This window comes from Microtus pennsylvanicus, chromosome 2 (genome assembly GCF_037038515.1).
Source record: "Microtus pennsylvanicus isolate mMicPen1 chromosome 2, mMicPen1.hap1, whole genome shotgun sequence".
Taxonomy (NCBI): Eukaryota; Metazoa; Chordata; class Mammalia; order Rodentia; family Cricetidae; genus Microtus; species Microtus pennsylvanicus.
This window is the reverse complement of record NC_134580.1, coordinates 131,105,023-131,123,967: the sequence shown is the minus strand read 5'-3', so window position 1 is coordinate 131,123,967 and position 18,945 is coordinate 131,105,023. Positions and strand designations below refer to the sequence as shown.

At 52.0% G+C, this 18,945-nt stretch overlaps 3 protein-coding genes across 4 annotated transcripts in view; 2 read left to right on the top strand and 1 right to left on the bottom strand.

The window, feature by feature from the left end:
* Nucleotides 1-1,911: 1,911 nt before the first annotated feature.
* Eif6 (eukaryotic translation initiation factor 6) lies at nucleotides 1,912-8,860 on the top strand. The gene is made up of 7 exons (XM_075962685.1): nucleotides 1,912-1,994; nucleotides 2,178-2,317; nucleotides 2,408-2,493; nucleotides 4,470-4,645; nucleotides 5,132-5,308; nucleotides 5,461-5,642; nucleotides 8,582-8,860. Exons 2-7 carry the CDS (start codon nucleotides 2,211-2,213, stop codon nucleotides 8,589-8,591), a joined length of 738 nt encoding a protein of 245 aa, XP_075818800.1. The 5' UTR covers nucleotides 1,912-1,994; nucleotides 2,178-2,210; the 3' UTR covers nucleotides 8,592-8,860.
* Nucleotides 8,861-9,363: 503 nt separating this feature from the next.
* Nucleotides 9,364-10,325, top strand: Mmp24os (MMP24 opposite strand). The gene is made up of 2 exons (XM_075962686.1): nucleotides 9,364-9,490; nucleotides 9,569-10,325. The coding sequence occupies exon 2, from the start codon at nucleotides 9,572-9,574 to the stop codon at nucleotides 9,725-9,727; it is 156 nt and encodes a 51-aa protein (XP_075818801.1). The 5' UTR covers nucleotides 9,364-9,490; nucleotides 9,569-9,571; the 3' UTR covers nucleotides 9,728-10,325.
* The window catches only part of Mmp24 (matrix metallopeptidase 24), a 45,232-nt gene continuing 36,560 nt past the window's right edge, over nucleotides 10,274-18,945 (bottom strand). Inside the window, exons 7-9 of one of the 2 annotated variants that reach the window (XM_075962683.1) lie at nucleotides 18,289-18,427; nucleotides 14,506-14,772; nucleotides 10,274-12,965 (exon numbers count right to left, since the gene is read on the bottom strand). In XM_075962683.1, the coding sequence (XP_075818798.1) occupies nucleotides 12,628-12,965; nucleotides 14,506-14,772; nucleotides 18,289-18,427 (744 nt within the window). In that variant the 3' untranslated portion in view covers nucleotides 10,274-12,627. Of the gene's footprint in view, nucleotides 12,966-14,488; nucleotides 14,773-18,288; nucleotides 18,428-18,945 lie in introns of both variants that reach the window. The other variant, XM_075962682.1, reaches the window with a different exon arrangement.

Genomic DNA, 18,945 nt, shown 5'->3' with positions numbered 1-18,945 from the left:
GAGGCCTCATCCACCTAGTCCCAGTAGCGTGTCACTGCTTGGCCTCGGCACAGCAGAGCCACGTTGACCACAGGCCGGCTTCTGAAGGTGGTGGCCTCAGAGCCACAGCGGCAGCACAGTGCGACACTTTCCAAAGGAAGACACTCCTTTCCTCGTCTTTCTGCCACAGAGGCCAAAGAGTCCGGAAGACGGTCTTCTTGTTTGATAAGTTTGGAGTTTAGATGGGTAATTTGGAGGCAGATCCAAGTAAACGATGGGTTAGGGAACCCCGCCAGGCTGGAAGCCCCTGGCTTTAAACACGTATTTTGTTTGCACAGACCCAACACAAAGCATCTGTAGTTCCTGAGTCACTATGTACATAAAACACAGACACTACAAGGATGCCCAGGTGCCCAGACAGTACACACAGAACAGTGATCAGGTACCCAGAGATGTGTACAGTGAGGACACGTAGCTCCGTGCGATGAACTCACAGAACTTTAGCTGCAGGTGCTTAGTCTTGTCTGCCTAAATGAACGGCCACAGAGAATGCATGCAGTCAGTACACACTGCAGAACCCCCTCGGGATTCACAGACTATACACATATGACCCCCATCCTCACTCTGCTTGCAAAGCCCTGCCCTGAACATGCCAGAGAGCTGAAAGGTTGCTAACTCGCAGATTCAGAGGGCTGCAGCTTAAATGCATAAAGCATGGAAAACAAGGCAGAGCTGCGGTAAATGAAAAATGTACCAGGGACAGAGGGGCCCGGAGGTGGCGGGGCGATCAGGAAAGTCTATCAGAGAGAAGCTGACTTTGAGGCAGGTCATGAAGGATAGGGTAGGGACAGAGGCAGATCAAGGAGAGCTAGAACTCTTGGTAGAGTAAGCCGGATGGAAAGAGGGCCCAGGGAGTAAGTCTGGGGTGAACGGAAGATAAACCATAGAGCATGTGGGTGGACACTGGAAACCTTGCTCAGTGTCTCGTATAGCTCAGGCTGCAGCTGGTCATGGACCCTCTCCTGAAGTCACCGCCTGCCTGAGCGAGGGCATGGTGCAAATCAATAAAGGCAATATGCTGAGACCCAGTAGCAACCTGATGTGTTCTAAACTGTGGGGTTACAGGATGGAGTTGGGGAAGGGGGAACGTTCAGGCCCTTTTCAGATTAATAGGGTTCCTTGGAGAAGAAAGAAAGCATAAAGAGGGTCTGAGGGAAGGGTTTTTTAACTTCTTCCTTCCTTGCTATAGCATTCTGAGACAGCCTGAGTGCTTTTGTAGATTCTACAACAGATAAATTTATTTTGTCTATGAAAACGGGCCACACCACTATCAGGACAGGTGGTGACGGCTGGCATGTGTGTGTGTGTTAAACTGTGCGTAAGGACACATTGAGGAAGCAAGCCAGAACTCACATCTTTGCCCACCCTAGACCTCTTCCGCAGTCTCCCCAACACCCAGCTTCACACATCGCCCCGTCTCTCCAGTATCTTCTTCAGCCTGTTTCCTGCGGTTCTGGGCATGTCTCTTCCAACCACTTTGTCCTGGGCTCATTTCTCCCTACTGGACACTCTCCTGGGTGACCCTTGCCCCGAATTTCAATCCTCAGCCTCTGACTCCCGCCTCCGCTCCAGATTCGCATTTCTGTCCGCATAGCCAGGCTGGGATCATACCCTTTCCCAAACCTGCCCCTTCTCCGACCTTATCAATCTATCCTCAGTCAGACAACACTGGTTCCTTCTCATCCGCCCAGCCTCAGGTTTGGTTGATTAGTCCTTCTGAAAAGACCCCATAGAGCGAGGAACCAATGGCCTAAAGAGAGAAAACGATCAGGAGGCGGGGTTGGGCGGGGCCAAACCGCGTCGCTAGCAACCATAGAGTCCTCCCAAAGGGCGGGGCTAGAGAGGCGTAAGTATGGCTTGGCTCACGCGTGCTCCCGGAAGTCGGCCTGGGAGGAGGCGGAAACGGAAAGCTAGTTACGGGAGAAGTTGTAGCGTGTGGAGATTGGAGTCATTTGGTGAGTTGGTGGGACGTGGGACGGCGAGGGTCAGTTCCGGGCTCCGCGGCGGGAGGATTAGGAGCAGGAGAGTCAGGAGGGATCCTGTGGGTGGGTGCGACCCGAGGTCTGAGGGGCCTGAGAGGGCGGGTCAGAGGAAGCGTGGTGGGTTGACCCGGCTCCTGAGAGGATCTGTCGGCCCAGAGCCAGCAGTCGCGCAGGCCCCCGGCTTCTTTCATGGCGGTCAGAGCGTCGTTCGAGAACAACTGTGAGATTGGTTGTTTCGCCAAGCTCACCAACAGTTACTGCCTGGTGGCCATCGGGGGATCAGAGAACTTCTACAGGTGAGAGCTTCTGGCCCTGGGGCCCCGGGCAGGGAGGGGATGCCGGGAGCGAGAGGGACCCCGGGAACCAGCGACTCCGTGTCTCCACAGTGTGTTCGAGGGCGAGCTCTCCGAAACCATTCCTGTGGTGCATGCATCCATCGCCGGCTGCCGAATCATCGGGCGCATGTGTGTAGGTAAGGCAGGTGGAAGACACCGAGGGTCGAATGGAGGCTTGAAGACCTGAACCAATCATTAACTCCTGGAGCCTACCCCAGTGATCCCGGGGGTTTCCAGGCTTTCAGGCTCGCTGGACTCAGGAATCTGTCAGGGGTGGGTGGGACTCAGTCTAACTGCGGATCGAACGCCTTCTAGCACAGGCTTCCCTAGAGTTGTCCTAAGCAAACTTGTATTAAGTACTTTGATTCTTGATCTCTGTTCCTTCACAGCGACGCTGGAAAGTAGGGATTGCCCTCTTTGGACTATTGAGGAAACTTGACTCTTAGAGCTGTGTGACTCACCAAGTTCCACTACCAGGGTGGAGGAGGATTTGAAGCTTACCTCTCTTTTTTTTTTCTCTGATTATGGACAAGTTGCTTCATGCTATTAAGCATTAGTTTCTGCCTCAGCAAAGTAACTAAGAGTCCCAGGTTATCCTGTTCAGCTACATTTAAATCTTTTTTTTTAATTTTTTTTTTTAAAAACAACAACAACTTCATTTCATGCACATTGGTATAACGATGTCAGATTCTCTTGAACTGGAGCTTAACTAGTGCCATCATGTGGGTGCTGGGAACTGAACCCCGGTCCTCTGGAGGAGCAGTCAGTGCTCTTAACCACTGAGCCATCTCACCAGCCCCTACATTTAAATCTTACATTCTCTAAATACATCTCTTGAATGGCAGCCTTTACACTTTGACCTCTAAGCACCGCTGAATAGCCTCCAACTTTCAGTTCTTTTTCTTTTTTCCCCTTTCACGTTGGCGTCAGCCACACTGTCCCTGTAGCTAAGAATGACCTAGAACTCCTGATGCTCCCACATCCACTTCCCGAGTTTTGGGATTAGTATGTGTGTGCCATCCTGCCTAAGCAGTTAACTTGGCTCTGTGTACATTGCTGCCACCCCTTTTTGGGTTTTGTGAGACACGGTTTTTCTGTGAGACACGGTTTTTCTGTGTGACAGTCTCAGCTGTCCTGGAGCTTGCACTGTAGATTAGGCTGGCCTTGAACTCACTGAGATCCACCTGCCTCTGCCTCCCAGGTGCTGGGATTAAAGGCATGCTCCACCACCACTGGCCCCCCCCCCCTTTTTGGTTCTGCATGTTGGGGTTATTCAGACTTTTATTTACCTTAAAAAATTTTTTTAGCTGTTGAGCATGGGTGATGACTGTACATAGTTTCTTATTGACTGCAGTGCTCTGGCCTTTAACTGTGTCCTTAGGATAGGAAACAAATTCTGACAGGATCTGGGCGATTTTAGCCTGTTCTTTGCTCTGTTTTAATGAAAGTAACTTGAACTTCAGAAGTTCAGAACTGTGGCTCTTAAGGCTAGGCAGGAGTTTAGCTCTTGTCATAATGTAATGTAGTTTCTTCTTTCACACTGTTGATGCTTTGTATTAATATTCTAATGATTACAAGTATTTAGACAATTTTCACTTTGGTGTCTAAGGACTAGTACTGCTATGTAGATATGAACTTATGTACATATTTCTATTGGACACACATATGAGTGGATTGAAGTAGTCACAGGGTGTGTGACAGGTTAGGGTAGTAGATGGCACAGTGATTAGCTGAGACAGATGGCCTTTGTGTACTCCAGTCAGAGCGGAGAGTTTTGGTTGTTCTATGTGTTACTGCTGCCACTTGATCTGTGGGAGATTTTAGCTAGTCAAGTAGGTGTGTAATGACAGCAAAATGTAATGCCAGGAGCCTTCCGTGCCAGTCCTGAACTCCCCCAACCTCCAGTTGGTAACGATGAGGTGGATGATGCTTGTTGGGATAGATTCTTAGCCATCTGAGGCCTGTCCAGGGGATCCGTGGTTCATGCTTGGATCTCTAGAATTTGAGTTTAGAGCTCTCTTAGCTAATGGGGCTAGAACAGGAGATATCCCAGGAAGTATCTCTTATGCTCATGGTTTATCTTTATCCTACCTTACAATTTTGTTCTCTCCAGGGAACAGGCATGGGCTCCTGGTACCCAACAACACCACGGACCAGGAGCTGCAGCATATCCGCAACAGCCTTCCAGATTCGGTGCAGATACGGCGGGTGGAGGAGCGACTCTCAGCCCTTGGCAATGTTACCACCTGCAATGACTATGTGGCCTTGGTCCACCCAGACTTGGACAGGGTGAGACGGCAGCTTGGCCTGGAAGTTACAGGACTAGCCTAGCTAGTAGTTAGCCATTACTCCCCAAAGGCAGGAGTTGAGGGTTCCATTTGCGTATTTCTTAGTTATCTCAGCACTCAAAGTTCCTTACTTCTATAGGAAAATAAGACCTTTGTGTGTCAGTAAGTATCGAGCTGGGTGGGGCATTAATCCTTCAGTCTTGGGCCATGGCCATGATAGTTGGTTGACAGTTGAACTAGGGTAAGTATGTATTATTGAAAGGGTGACATGGAGCCAAGACTCATGTTTTTCAAGGCTTGTCTAGGTTTTAGGGGTTCTAGGCTGGGCCTAGACTCTTAGCCAATCCCCAAATCTTACTCAGTGAGGCTTCCATGTGCAGATGTGTAGTAAAAAGGGTCTCAGGGAGCAACGTCTATGTTGTCTAGAGAGCCCCTGGATGTTTGGTCTATGTGTTCTGGACTGTGGACACAGTACCTTTGTCGGCAGGAGACAGAAGAAATCCTGGCTGATGTGCTCAAGGTGGAAGTCTTCAGACAGACAGTTGCTGACCAGGTGTTAGTGGGGAGCTACTGTGTCTTCAGTAATCAAGGAGGTCTGGTGCACCCTAAAACTTCAATCGAGGACCAGGACGAGTTGTCCTCCCTTCTTCAGGTCCCCCTTGTGGTAAGCATTCCTGCCTTCTGACCCCTGTCTGCTAGAGGCAGTCCCTTTTGTCAGTCATTACCTTTCCTAGTTTGACACAGGAACAGGCTTTGGGAGAAGAGTCCTCCCTTACAGTTACGAGCCATGACTTATGTTGAGCTCACCCTCTGCAGGCCGGCACTGTGAACCGAGGGAGTGAGGTGATTGCTGCTGGGATGGTAGTGAACGACTGGTGTGCGTTCTGTGGTCTGGACACAACCAGCACAGAACTGTCAGTGGTGGAGAGCGTCTTCAAGCTAAATGAGGCCAAGCCTAGTACCATTGCCACCAGCATGCGGGATTCCCTCATTGACAGGTAACTTTGCCCTTTTTTTGTTTTGCTTTTTTGAGACAGGATTTTTCTGTGTAACCCCGACTCTCCTGGAACTCAAGATATCCGCCTGCCTCTGCCTCCTGAATGCTGGGATTAAAGGCATATGACACCATGCCTGGCTTACATTGTCTTTGAGTGGGGGGAAGGAAGCCATGTCATTGAACCAGACAGAGCCATGTTCTGTTTGGAAGGTTGTCCCCAAATGTGAGCGTGCATACGACTTAGAGTCCCCAAATGTCCCTTGGCATCTGTTCAGACTCAGCCTTCCTTGAAGACTGGGCTATCTAGGCAGACCTTTCCTGTGGTCCATCTTACTTGATCACTGACCATGTTCTGTAGTTTGTATTTGCCTATGTGTCCACTGTCTCTAGCTAGTGGTCTAAACCCTGAGATCGAAAAGCGCTGTTAGCTATGGAAGGTGAGAATGCTCCGCTTAATCACTGAGGAGACCCCAGATTGCTAAGGGCACTCTTAAGCAGGTTGCAGGTGGATTTTATATTGAAATCAAAATTTAGACCAATGGTTCTTAACATGTGGATTTCAATCCCTTTGGAGGTTGAATGACCCTTTCTCAGGGTTGCATACTGGGCATCTTGCATATCAGATATTTGCATTATGATTCATAACAGCATCAAGATTACAGTTTTGAAGTTGTAACAAAAATTTATAGTTGGGGTCCTTAGAACATGAGTATTATTAAAGGGCCACAGCATTAGGGAGGTTGAGAGTCTAGATTTCTGTGGATTAAAAAGCCAACCAAGCTGGGCATGGTTGCTCACTGTCTCACTTGGGAGGCTGGACCAAGACTTGACTCATCTGGAAGAGCAGCAGGAGCCGATACTGGGTAGTTTGGCCTCCTTTCTCTCAGCCTGCCAGGGACCTTTCTTAAGGCATGCCATACCCAACTAACACACCTCTCTGAGGATAAAAACCCCAAAGTGGCAAGTAACAGATTCTTTGTTTACCATGGAAGCACTTTCCCTTTATCCTACTGCGTTTTGCACTGATGCCCGTGGATAAGGCTGCAGGAGTAATGAGGTAGTGTAGTTCTATATCCTGTCCCTAAAGGGTTCAGTGTATATGGGCAGTAGAGTTGCTGTATAACTTCTGGCTGTTAAACAACAAATGGTTCCCTAGTTGTCCCCATATGGAAGCTTGTGAAACGGTGGGAAATTTTCTGGGATTATAGAAGTTTCATGGGTGATATTAGCCTGCTTCAGGGGATGAGGAGGTGTTTAAATATGGAGAAAAGAGTGAGGAAGAGCCTCATACAGACAGAGATGGGAAATGCTGAGTGTGTGAAGGATAAACGTTTCCCAGAGGCTGAGGGCTTCACATTCCAGTATCAGGAAGTTTGGGTTGTTAGCCTGGGATTTTGAGCTTTAATGGATGTTGGGTTGCTTGTTTGTGTAGATTCTCAGAATACAGTTGAGCTCCGTGACCCAGGCCAGCGAGGTGTTGAGGTAGAGCTGTGTACCACCACACCTGGCTGTGTGTGTGTCTTAATAAGCTGCTCTGAGAAGTTTTGATGAGGACATTTTGCACTCACTCTGACTAACTTTGCTGTCAGAACTGGTGAACAATTGAGAGTTTATGCACTCTAAGCAAGTGCTGTGCCATCGAGCTACACCCCAGCCTGAGAAGTTGTTCAACAGCGTTTATGTGCCAGATAGTATTAATGTGATGATCAGAACACGCCCTGGCCTTTGGAACAATGGGAATTTTGTAAGGAGGTAGTGCCAATAATTTAACCAAGAAACAAAAAATTTGAGGTTAGAGAGATGGCTCAGAGGTTAAGAGCACTGGCTGTTCTTCCAGAGGTTCTGAGTTCAATTCCCAGCAACCACATCCATCTATAATGAGATCTGGTGCTCTCTTCTGGCCTGCAGGGATATATGCAGACAGAACACTGTATACATAATAAATAAGTAAAAAAATTAAGTTTATAAGTAAATTTAAAAAACTTCTTAAGTAATAACTGCAAAGAAATTTATGTTTATATAATCTAATAATTGATACCTATCAAAAAACTATAGCAAAATATTGAATTATAGAGACTATTTTAAAGTTAAGCAGAACTGCTAGCCACTGGACAGTGTGTTCCTGGTAGTCCTTGCCTATGCTGTTAGACAATAGAAAGGAAAGGGTCTTAGGAAGGAAAGGAAGCCTCATTAATCAGTTTCCTTTGGCTTTTGGACATGTTTAGAGGTGCCCATAAGATTTCGCAGTGAAGATGCCAGCTTGGCATGGGGTGATAGCATAGGGTAAAGTGCTTGCTGTGCAGGCAGTATTCCCAGCACCCAGATAAAAGGTGGGCTCTGTGCCACGGCTGGGAGCTCACTGGCCACTTGCAGAAGTGATGGGTTCCAATTTCAGCAAGAAACCCTGTCTGAAAAAATAAATTGGAGAAGCAATGAGAAAGACACATGACATCAACCTCTATACGGGCCTGCACACACAATAAGCATTCCAGTTTCTCTATCAGGCAGGGATTAGCACCTCCGGTAAGAGTGATTTCACTCTGACCTGTTTTCCAGTTTGTGCACTTTTATATCAGCAGTTCTGGAAAAGGAGGCCTGGCCTCTTAGAGGCTGGTCTGGGCACATCTTGTTTTCACTGACCTTCCTTGCTTCTATCTCTTATGTTCTGAAGCTCAAGTTTATGATCAGTAACCAAATAAATTGGAGAAAGGTGACCTAATAAGGAAAGAATAGATTTTACTTTTCAAACAGAGAGTTTTAGGCCAGCCCTTGATGTACAGGATTAGTCAGATCTGAAACCTTGGGGACAGGTGGGGTTGAGTGGCTTTTCAGTGACTGAGCAGAGAGGTCTGGGTGGGGCAGTGTGCCCTGTAAACAGAGAGGTCGGGGTGGGGCAGTGTGCCCTGTAAACAGCTACTGACCCACACACTCTCTCTGCAGCCTCACCTGAGTCCCCGTCCTGCTGTTTTGTGGCTCCTGCCTCTGGACTTCAGCTCCTTTTCCATGCCTGAGCTAGTCTGTACCAAGTGCTGGCAGCGGGCCATGGCAGAGAGCTCATCAGAGCTGAATGGTTGATGCCCAATTCTTCACCTGTGCCATCTCTCGACTATTGTTGCAGAAAAACCTGCCTTGTCATGCCGGCTTTCAGTTCTTTTGGTCCCTGGATGAACGTTCTGCTGTCTTGTGCCCCACCCCATTAAAGGACTGCCTCCCACCGTGCTCAGTGTGCTCTTTGTGGACATCCTCCCTTGGCAGTGCTTTCCCAGCTCTTCCTGGGTCATGGGGAGGTTGGGTGGGGTTGTCGTGCAGTGCTTTCCCTCAAGAAGATGGGAGACCTGAGGGTGTTGGGGCACACCTTTAGTCCCAAGAAAAGTGGATATGTAAATTGAGGCCTGCCTGGCTACATAGCAAGTTCTAGGACAACCAGGTACACATAGTGAGACCCCGACTAAGTAAAGATAAACAAGAGGAAGTAGTATGCCTTCTGGGATTCCCCATTTAAACCCATCTTCTGCCTCTGCTTTCCTGGCCGCAGAATGAGAATCACTGCTCTTTCTGCCTGGGCAAGCACCTTGTGAGGCCACAGGCACAGCTTCAGTGTATTCTAACCCTGTCCGACCTTGAGGAAGATGCCGGCCGCCCCCTCTGATTGGTTCCAGCCGCTGCGTGGGGCGGAGCCTGGAGTCCTGGGCGTGGCTGGCCAGTCCCGGGCCTCTCCCGAGCTCGGTGAGCCCGCCCCTGGCGTGCGAAATTCTTTCTAGGACTCAGCTGCGTCACAACGCTGCTCCGCCCAGGCCAGGCCGCCAAAGCTGCGTTTCCGGCAGAGCCGCTTTCACTTCGCTCCCTGAGGTGAGGGTAGGGTAGGGTGTTGGTGGTGGGTGGGGTGTCACCTGCTCTGGCCTGGTGCCTAATGGATTTCTGTTACAGACCATGGGCGCTTTCCTGAGTGGTGGCCAGGATGGCCCGGAGCCCGCACAGCCCCAGCCTCCGGCGCCAGAGGATCCGCAGCAGCCTCAGCCCGAGCCCGGTCCATGGGGACCACTGGATGATGTGCGCTTTCTAATCGCCTGCACATCCTGGTACTGACCCGGTTACCCCTGGCCTACGTGCCCTCTTGGGTCTGGCCTGGCTGTGTCTCCTCACCCCATGATTTCCTGTTTTACTTCCTCACTCTGGGCAGAGATTCAGGAAAGATCCTAGAGACTGGAAGTCCCACAGGGTGACCTCGGGGTACTGCTCCCCAACCTCAGATTTGTTCCTTCCTCACCAACCCCTAAACCAGATCATTCCCAAGCCCCTTTCCAGCTCCGTCCTGGGGCAGCCTCCCTGAAGCAGAAGAACCAGGACCAGATGCGGGCCTCCTAGCAGGATCTGATGCTGTTGAACTCTGGTTTTCCCTCGCTAGAACTGAGCTGCTGCAGGTGTCCCAGGCCACAGCCCCTGTGCCCTGTCTCCAGAGAAACCTTGCCACAGTGACCCTCCCATACTCCTGAGGTACCTGAAGGGAGGACATCTGATTGCTGGCTAGCAGATGCGTGGGGCTGCTGCAGAACGCCCCAGTGCACCCTTCTCTCAGTCGCTTTTTAAGGGCACACTAGGGCCCTCGTCTTTGTTCCCACACCCCAGGGAAAAGACGCTGTATTTCTGTTTTATTTAGAAATGATTTAAAAAACATCATACAAAGGCTGATCAGTTTAAAATGTGACCGACACTGAGATGCTGTAATGTCACCCAGGCTGAGGGGAAGCCGAGCTCTGGGGGCCCTGGTGCTTTGCCCCTCTGACTGCTCTGGCCTGGGGTGATGGACAAACAGATGGCTGCAGGCAGAAGAATCCAAGATTGGAAGCCTCGAGGCTGAGCCCTCTGGGCCCGGCCCTGCATCCCTCTCGTCTGCAGCCTGGGCTGCCTGCCTCCATCTCCTGCTCTTTCTCAACTGGTCTTGGAGTACCAGGAGCCAACGGGAGCGTGCGGGGCCTAGAGCTTTCAAGAAGTGAGAGCACCAACCTGAGGAGAAGGACCAGGAAGTTGGGGGAGGGAGGCCCAGAAGAGAGGACTAGAAAAGACATTGATCTCAGACCCTAGAAGGGTCCACAGATGGGAACACAGACCCAGCCAGAGCCACTGATGGCAGGGGCAGATAACAAGACCTCCCTGGGCTTCATCTGAGGGCAAGATGAGCGCTGCCCTCAGCCTCTTAGGGCCTTCGTGTGAGTGGACAGGTGTGAGCTAATAAAGTGCTTGGCAAAGTATAAAACACCGTACAAACCTATGAATCACTAAATCTCGCAACCGTTCCCCGCCTGCCCCAGGGAGCCTGCCCTTGGCCGAAATGAGAAAAAACCAGAATGGTGATGACGGGGCACAGTGCCCCCATTACAGATGCTTCTGGGATGAGAGACTTTACTCAACAGTTCCCAGGGCAGCAGGAGTCCCTGTCTGTGCTACAGGGTAAGCTAACCCAAATCCCAGAGGCCGCAGGGCAAGGCCCATGCAGGCTCAGAGGGCAGGGTTAGTGTCGGCACCCCACTAGAACCCTGAAGGCTGCCCCCTAACTGCCTTTGGACTTTGGCAGAGAGCCAGCAAGCATCACCGTACCCATTGGTCTTGCCTAATGACAAGCATGGCTGCCAGACTGGAGCAAGTCCAGCCTAAACCTAGGAGCTCCTGTCAGATGTGAAGAAGGGCCTCAGGTTAAAAAGAGGGAAAAGAAAAGAAGAAAAGTGGGGTGGGGTAGGGAGTGAGGGGAAACCCCTAAGCTTGGGGCTGCTGCCAGCGAGGAGAACCCTTTTCCTAAGAGCGGTGCAGGACGCTGAGCCCAGTGAGCTGGGCTGCCCGGGTCAAGACTGGAACACAAACACTGCCTCCAGGCTGAGAGATTGAGTTGCCTCGGGGTCACTGGGGTGTGGATGGAGTACTTAAAAGGCTGTCCTGGTCCTTTACTCTGAGGTTATGACTGGTGGCTCTAGAGCCATCTCTGCTTCTCCTAACTAGTTAGACTGAGCGCCCATGCCACCAAAGACAGGATGGAGCAGGGCTGGGGACAACAATAACGGAAGGGGGTAGAGGCTGCTCACGAACTTGGATCTGCCTCCAGAACTAGGGTCAGCTCCCGCCCCTAGTTGAGCCTCCTGGACAGGACCCCTGCTAGTATCAGGATCCAAGAGTGGCCTTTGCAGCACCGTGGTCCTTAATGCCTGGGAAAGGGCCACCACACTGGCCTCATCACCGAGACAGTCACCTCTAATTGACCTAAAGCCTCAAGTAGCCTTTGCAAAATGGGACTTTAAACAGTAGTGACAGGACATTTGAATATTCACGACATGACAGCTGGGGTCCTTGTGAGACCCAGCTGGGCCACAGCCTTGCCTGCAGCATGTGGCCCTAAATCCTGGGTCTCAGAGGAGACCTGACAAGTGGGGCAGGTTTCCTGAGGAATCTGCTATTGGCTAGCAGGGGAAACCCAGGCTTTACCCACTGTGTTGGCAGCAGGGGCGCTGCAGCCTTGGAGGATAGTGGGGTAGGGGTGAGGGGACATCTGACCAGCAGGTGTTGGCAGAGGGGACTGGGATTGGTGGCATCTCAGGGAAGGAGGAGAGGGTGAGAGCTATGCTGGCTTGCCCCAGAGGGCTGGGTCCCAGCCAGGCCTGGAGCTTTGGTACCTTGCAGATACCATAGTGACCTCAGGGGCACCTCCTGGCATGATTCTTGCTTCCTGACAGGGCCTGGCTTATTCCCTTGGGTAGAGAGAGATCTACCCAGGCCAGAAGGTTGGCAACTGGGTGCCAGCTACCCAACCTGGGGCATAGCCACCCTCATTCCCTGCCCCATACTCAGCCTAGACCAATGCACCCACCACTTCAGCTACACACGAACCTGGCCTAGGGCCCTGCTGGCCCCGGTGGGCAGTGGCTAGAGCTGCCCCTCAGACCCTGGTGAGGAAGGGCCTGGCTGGCCAGACTGGGTAGACAGAGAGGGCTCTGGGCTGCTCATACCCACTCCTGGACTGGCCGCTTATAGTAGGTGACGGGCTGAGGGCCCGCCTTGTTCTTGAACTGGAAGATAGTGTAGAGCAGCACCAGGAGGCAGAGGGACAGGGTGCAGGGGACGACCACAGCCACGGCGTTCACGGAGCCCGGCACATCATCGATGGTCACCATGATGTCCACATCATCCTGGGGCAGCCTCCGCTCCTTACGCCGCTCCACTTCCTTCTGCTTGCAGCCCATCCAGTCACGCAGGATGTTGCGTGGGTAGCCTGGCTCCACACTCAGTTTCTGGTTGTCAAACTTCCAGTAGTCCCGGCCTTTGTAGAAGTAGGTGTAATCTGCAGGAAAGGGAAGGACTCAGCACCACCGCTCCCAGACGCTCCCTAGCACCTGCTCTGGACTAGGGTGGACCTGGGGTGCGAGAGAGAAGCTCCAAGTGGCACGGTAGGGGGAGTGGCCTGCTGGAACCCGGGGGGTTTGTGAGTGCAGTGACCGCACAGTAACTAACACAGCAGGGAGGGCCCCCCGGGACCTGGAGCAGCCCACCTGTTGGCTCAAGGGTGCTGGGAAACCACTAAGGGGTTCTGAGTAGAGCTGGCAAAGGCTTTCATTTATACTGCCCAGGCTGGATCATTCTTGGTCTGGAAACAGCTCTGTCACACTGTGCCCGGGGTTCCTATAAGGGTCAGATCAAGCCCCCAGCTTAAGGCTTTGTACAGTGCGATCTCCATAGCTCTGGGCCCTCAGTCTAACTCTTGCCCCAAGCTAATGAGAGTTGAGAAGCAAAATTTGATCTGTTAGCCACAGACACCATGGCTCCACAATTACAGGGTTTTTTTTGGGGGGGGGGCTTGACATATCACTCTGTAACACAGATACAAGTTCTTAGGGCACTTCTCGTGGCTTTGATGGCTGGAAGGAAAGGAGGCAGGCAGCAGGCCAGGCAACTCTCCAATTACCCCCTAGACAGCTCCCTTAAGGCTCCCAGCAACAGCCTTAGCAACCCAGCCATCTATAGACAGCAAAGCAGCTCACTTAGACTCTCCCCATTGGCTGGCTCCCCAGGACTTTCATTGGTCAAGGTCTTTGATGTCACCTGTCTCTGAGGCTCCCCAGAAGGCAGCACATTTTTAAAGCCACAAAGGAGTGGCGCTCTCTGCCTTGTTTATTTCTTTTAACTTTGTCGTGAAGCTATTTTCTGTCACTGGACTGAGAACTCTCCATCTGGCCTGAGGCCCTCCCACACTAACTGGCTCTCAGTAATCATCGTACAGTGAATGACCAAGTCCTGTCTTCTTACACAAACGGAAGCATTAATGAGATCATAGGACAGCTGCAACCTCCACATGGCCCAGACTAGGTGGTGGCATTACTCTTGCTAAGTGTTCTCTGTGATTTCCCTTATCAGCCTTTTTATCACACAGCCCTGATCATTCCCATTTCATGATGGCAGCTTGTGAAAAGTTTAATGACTTGCCCAACCTTACGAGTGGTGGAGGGGATCTGTGAACCCAGCCTGTCCTGTCAGGAGTCACTGCTTTAGCTAGATCAACAGGCAGCCATGGGTGTTCGCTCTGCACCTGGTAAAGCCTGAACCTCCTTCGAGAAGCTTCTAATCTGGTAGGGAGACAGACTAGGCACTCCCTGATGGCACATGGTGAGCGACTGCCAGCCTAGCCTTCAAACCCCGTGAAAAAGCACCTTGAATCAATCACCCCTGTCCATCCGTGCAGGTTAATTTACTATGCGGACATGTCCATGTGGGCCAGTTGTGTGTTATCAAGTTACATTACTCAAATCTGGATACCCAGGGACTTTATCTGGACCTTGAGAACCACTAAAATTATCTCCCCATTCCCACCTCAGCTTGGCTCTTACATCCTTCCTTGCTGATGAAGGCCCCTTGTGGAGCCTGTGGGATGCCCTTCCACACGGTGATGGGCTTGGGGTAGCCAGGGTCTGTGGCTCGCCGCTCCTCGCTGTAGCGCCAGTACCGTTCGCCTTTGAAGAAGTAGGTTTTGCCCACAGGTTCCCAGCGCAGAGCCGTGTCGATTCCTTCACGGGGCAGGCAGCTGCCCAACTCTCCCAAGCTGTGGGGGTACCCAGGTTCCACTGTCACCTCTTTGAACACCCAGTACTTGTCACCTGCGGGAAGAGCCCAGAATCAGCCTTCAGGAGCCACCCAGGGCCGGGAGTTGTGGCCCATCTTCATTCCTAAAGTCAGAATTATGTCTTTTTAGCCCCTGGCCCAGCAGATTTGCGTAGCGAGAAGCCAATCTTAGATTTTGGGCAATGTGTGCCACGCTACACAGGCTCTTTGACCCTTCGTCTTGGTTTTGTTGTTCCTTTTTGAGACAGAGTCTTGTTTTTTTATCCCTAGCTAGGCTGGAATTCATTCTGTAGATCAGGCTGACCTCGGACTTCCAGAGATTTGTCTCCCAAGTGCTGGAGCTCCAGGTGGAGCCGCCATATGTGGCTACCCACGTGTCTTCTTCCTCTTTCACTTTCCGTGATGTGGCATCATCACACTTCCTGCAGCTGGGGTCAGGCGTGTGTGCGTGTGTGTGTGTGTGTGCTCTGATGGAACAGAACCTACTGCTGAACAACCCGGAACTTCAGTGGGTTTATTATGTTTGGAACAGGGAAGGAGTTAGTGTTGGTGCAGGTGTCCATAGGCGAGCAGTCTCAGGATGGAGGAAGACACAGTTAATAGTTTTTGCACACATTGGTCAGCTGTTCACAAACATTCTCACCTGGAACACAACAAGGCTTTACCAATTCTAAGCCTGACCCATATGGGGAAGGTTGCCAGTTTCCCATGATCCTGGTTCCTTGGTCCTTGACATAGCTGGCTCATAATAAACAATACACACCCACTCGGGACTTCAGCCATTCTTTACATACCCACTTGGGACCTCAGACACTCTTTACACACCCGCTCGGGATTTCAGCCACTCTTCACACACACACACACACACACACACACACACACACACACACACTCGGGACCTCAGCCACTCTTTACACACCCACGCGGGACTTCAGCCACTCTTTACACACCCACTCGGGACCTCAGCCAATCTTTACACACCCGCTCGGGACCTCAGCCAATCTTTACACACCCGCTCGGGACCTCAGCCAATCTTTACACACCCACTCGGGACCTCAGCCACTCTTTACACACCCACTCGGGACCTCAGCCACTCTTTACACACCCACTCGGGACCTCAGCCACTGTTTACACACCCGCTCGGGACTTCAGCCAATCTTTACACACCCGCTCGGGACTTCAGCCAATCTTTACACACCCGCTCGGGACTTCAGCCAATCTTTACACACCCACTCGGGACCTCAGCCACTGTTTACACACCCGCTCGGGACTTCAGCCAATCTTTACACACCCACTCGGGACTTCAGCCAATCTTTACACACCCACTCGGGACCTCAGCCACTCTTTACACACCCACTCGGGACCTCAGCCAATCTTTACACACCTGCTCGGGACCTCAGCCACTGTTTACACACCCACTCGGGACCTCAGCCAATCTTTACACACCCACTCGGGACCTCAGCCACTGTTTACACACCCACTCGGGACCTCAGCCAATCTTTACACACCCACTCGGGACCTCAGCCACTGTTTACACACCCACTCGGGACCTCAGCCAATCTTTACACACCCGCTCGGGACCTCAGCCACTGTTTACACACCCGCTCGGGACTTCAGCCAATCTTTACACACCCACTCGGGACCTCAGCCAATCTTTACACACCCACTCGGGACCTCAGCCAATCTTTACACACCCGCTCGGGACCTCAGCCACTGTTTACACACCCGCTCGGGACCTCAGCCACTCTTTACACACCCACTCGGGACCTCAGCCAATCTTTACACACCCACTCGGGACCTCAGCCACTGTTTACACACCCGCTCGGGACCTCAGCCACTGTTTACACACCCACTCGGGACCTCAGCCAATCTTTACACACCCACTCGGGACCTCAGCCACTCTTTACACACCCGCTCAGGACCTCAGCCAATCTTTACACACCCGCTCGGGACCTCAGCCAATCTTTACACACCTGCTCGGGACCTCAGCCACTGTTTACACACCCACTCGGGACCTCAGCCAATCTTTACACACCCACTCGGGACCTCAGCCACTGTTTACACACCCACTCGGGACCTCAGCCAATCTTTACACACCCACTCGGGACCTCAGCCACTGTTTACACACCCGCTCGGGACCTCAGCCAATCTTTACACACCCGCTCGGGACCTCAGCCAATCTTTACACATCCGCTCGGGACCTCAGCCAATCTTTACACACCCACTCGGGACCTCAGCCACTCTTTACACATCCGCTCGGGACCTCAGCCAATCTTTACACACCCACTCGGGACCTCAGCCAATCTTTACACACCCACTCGGGACCTCAGCCACTGTTTACACACCCGCTCGGGACCTCAGCCAATCTTTACACACCCGCTCGGGACCTCAGCCACTGTTTACACACCCACTCGGGACCTCAGCCAATCTTTACACACCCACTCGGGACCTCAGCCACTCTTTACACACCCACTCGGGACCTCAGCCACTCTTTACACACCCGCTCGGGACCTCAGCCAATCTTTACACACCCGCTCGGGGCTCTCTCAGAGGTTCACACGCCTGTCTACTCTACGTGAACCTAGCTCTGAGGCTTTGGCCCCATTGACATTTGACCTAAGCCCCATCCCCTCATATCCTGTGCTCTGGCTTTGTCCCTGGCTCCTCATCCTACCAGACGGGCTCCTTTTGATTACCTTTCTACCAGTGTCCCTAAGAAGAAGTGCGGGTTTAATCTCTGAGCTTCTTTCCCTCCTCTCTCAGTACTCAGCCATTCACAAAGCCCCAAGTCTTCTCACAGCCCTCCCTGGCTCTCTATCTCCTCTCTGGCTTGGGCCTCTTGGACAATGTTGTCCTCTGAAATACCCTTCCTGCCTCACTGCCTGCCACCTCTCCAATGGTTCTGTGCTACTCAGAAACCTGTAGCGAGTTTCCAGCCTTGGCCTGCTGGGCCAGACTGAATTCTGGGCTGGCAAACACAACTCTTCAGGAATTGCTCTCCTAGGCCCCTTCTAGCTCTCCAAGATGGAGCCTCAGTGGCTTTAGGGTGAGCTGCTGAGCCCTTGGACTGTCTTCCAACACTCAGCTACATTCAGCCACACGCAGTTCCCTGTGTGTTTGCCTTGCCTTTCACCCAGCTTAGGCAGGGTGAAGTCAAGGTTACCACTGTAAAACAACTCAGAAGTGGGCTAGCCTAGGCTGGGCGCGTCAGCCTCCCTTCCCCTCCTGCTCGTCTCTGCCCTGTGTGTGTGGCCTGCTCTGTCTGGGCGCTTACAGACCTGCGAGAATGACCTTCAAGTGCTGGGTGGGTGGGTGGTCTTCTTTGCCTCACCCTGTACTTCCTGTGTGTGGAACTTTTTTACCCCATCAACGCTGGCACTTTCTTGGCTTGGCTTTCCCAGGTGATCCACTTCCTACCTGTGGGGATCTGACGTAGAAGTCAGCGTCTGCCCATGGAGGGCATCTGCTTCCCATGCTTCCCGCCCCACCTCTTCTGGTTTAGATGGGGGGAAAGGAAGCTTCCAAAAGGGCACAGAAATGCCCTACGTTACCTTTGAAGAAGACAAATCTTCCATCAGCCCTTTCGTAGGCTGCATCTATGCGGGCGGGCAGGCCCTTCCAGAACTGCTCAATCTGCATAGGGTACCCCTCCTGCACCCGGTTATTACGCAGGCGCCAGAACCAGCGATCCTGGGTGAGGGGGAGGGGAGGAAGACAAGAAAGGGGGTGACAGGTCTTACCTCTGAATCCAGTGATCTCAGCCCCAGGGCTCAGGCCCAGCAACCCAACCCCAAGCCTGGGGCTCAGGCCCAGTCTCCCATCTGCTACTTCCAGCTCGTAAAAGAAGACAGGATGTAACTCTTCATTTAAACCTCCTGCTGTCCAAGGACTAGGAGACACCCAGCAGATGGGTGTGGGAGAGGTGTGGAAAGGCTAGAAAGGCAACTGCCAAGGCCTGGAGTGGCCACGGGAGGGCAGCAGAAGGTCGCTGATAGCAGTTGGGCAGGGACTTGGTCTGTGGGATCCAGTGTGGTAAATGGGAGGATAAAATCCACACTTGCCTGTGAACACCTTCCTGAGAGGCTCAAGGAAATATGGGTGCTGTAGTAGGAATATGGCTCACAGAAGATAGCACAGACCTAGGATATTTTTCAAAATTCATTTATGTATTTGGGTGTGTGCTTGAGTGTATGTAGGGCACATGACAT

Coding starts and splice junctions, on each gene's coding strand:
- Eif6 (XM_075962685.1), top strand. CDS start 2,211: ATGGCGGTCAGAGCGTCGTTCGAGAACAACTGTGAGATTGGTTGTTTC. Junction 2,318..2,407: donor GGATCAGAGAACTTCTACAG/GTGAGAGCTTCT, acceptor GTGTCTCCACAG/TGTGTTCGAGGGCGAGCTCT. Junction 5,309..5,460: donor TTCTTCAGGTCCCCCTTGTG/GTAAGCATTCCT, acceptor CACCCTCTGCAG/GCCGGCACTGTGAACCGAGG.
- Mmp24os (XM_075962686.1), top strand. CDS start 9,572: ATGGGCGCTTTCCTGAGTGGTGGCCAGGATGGCCCGGAGCCCGCACAG.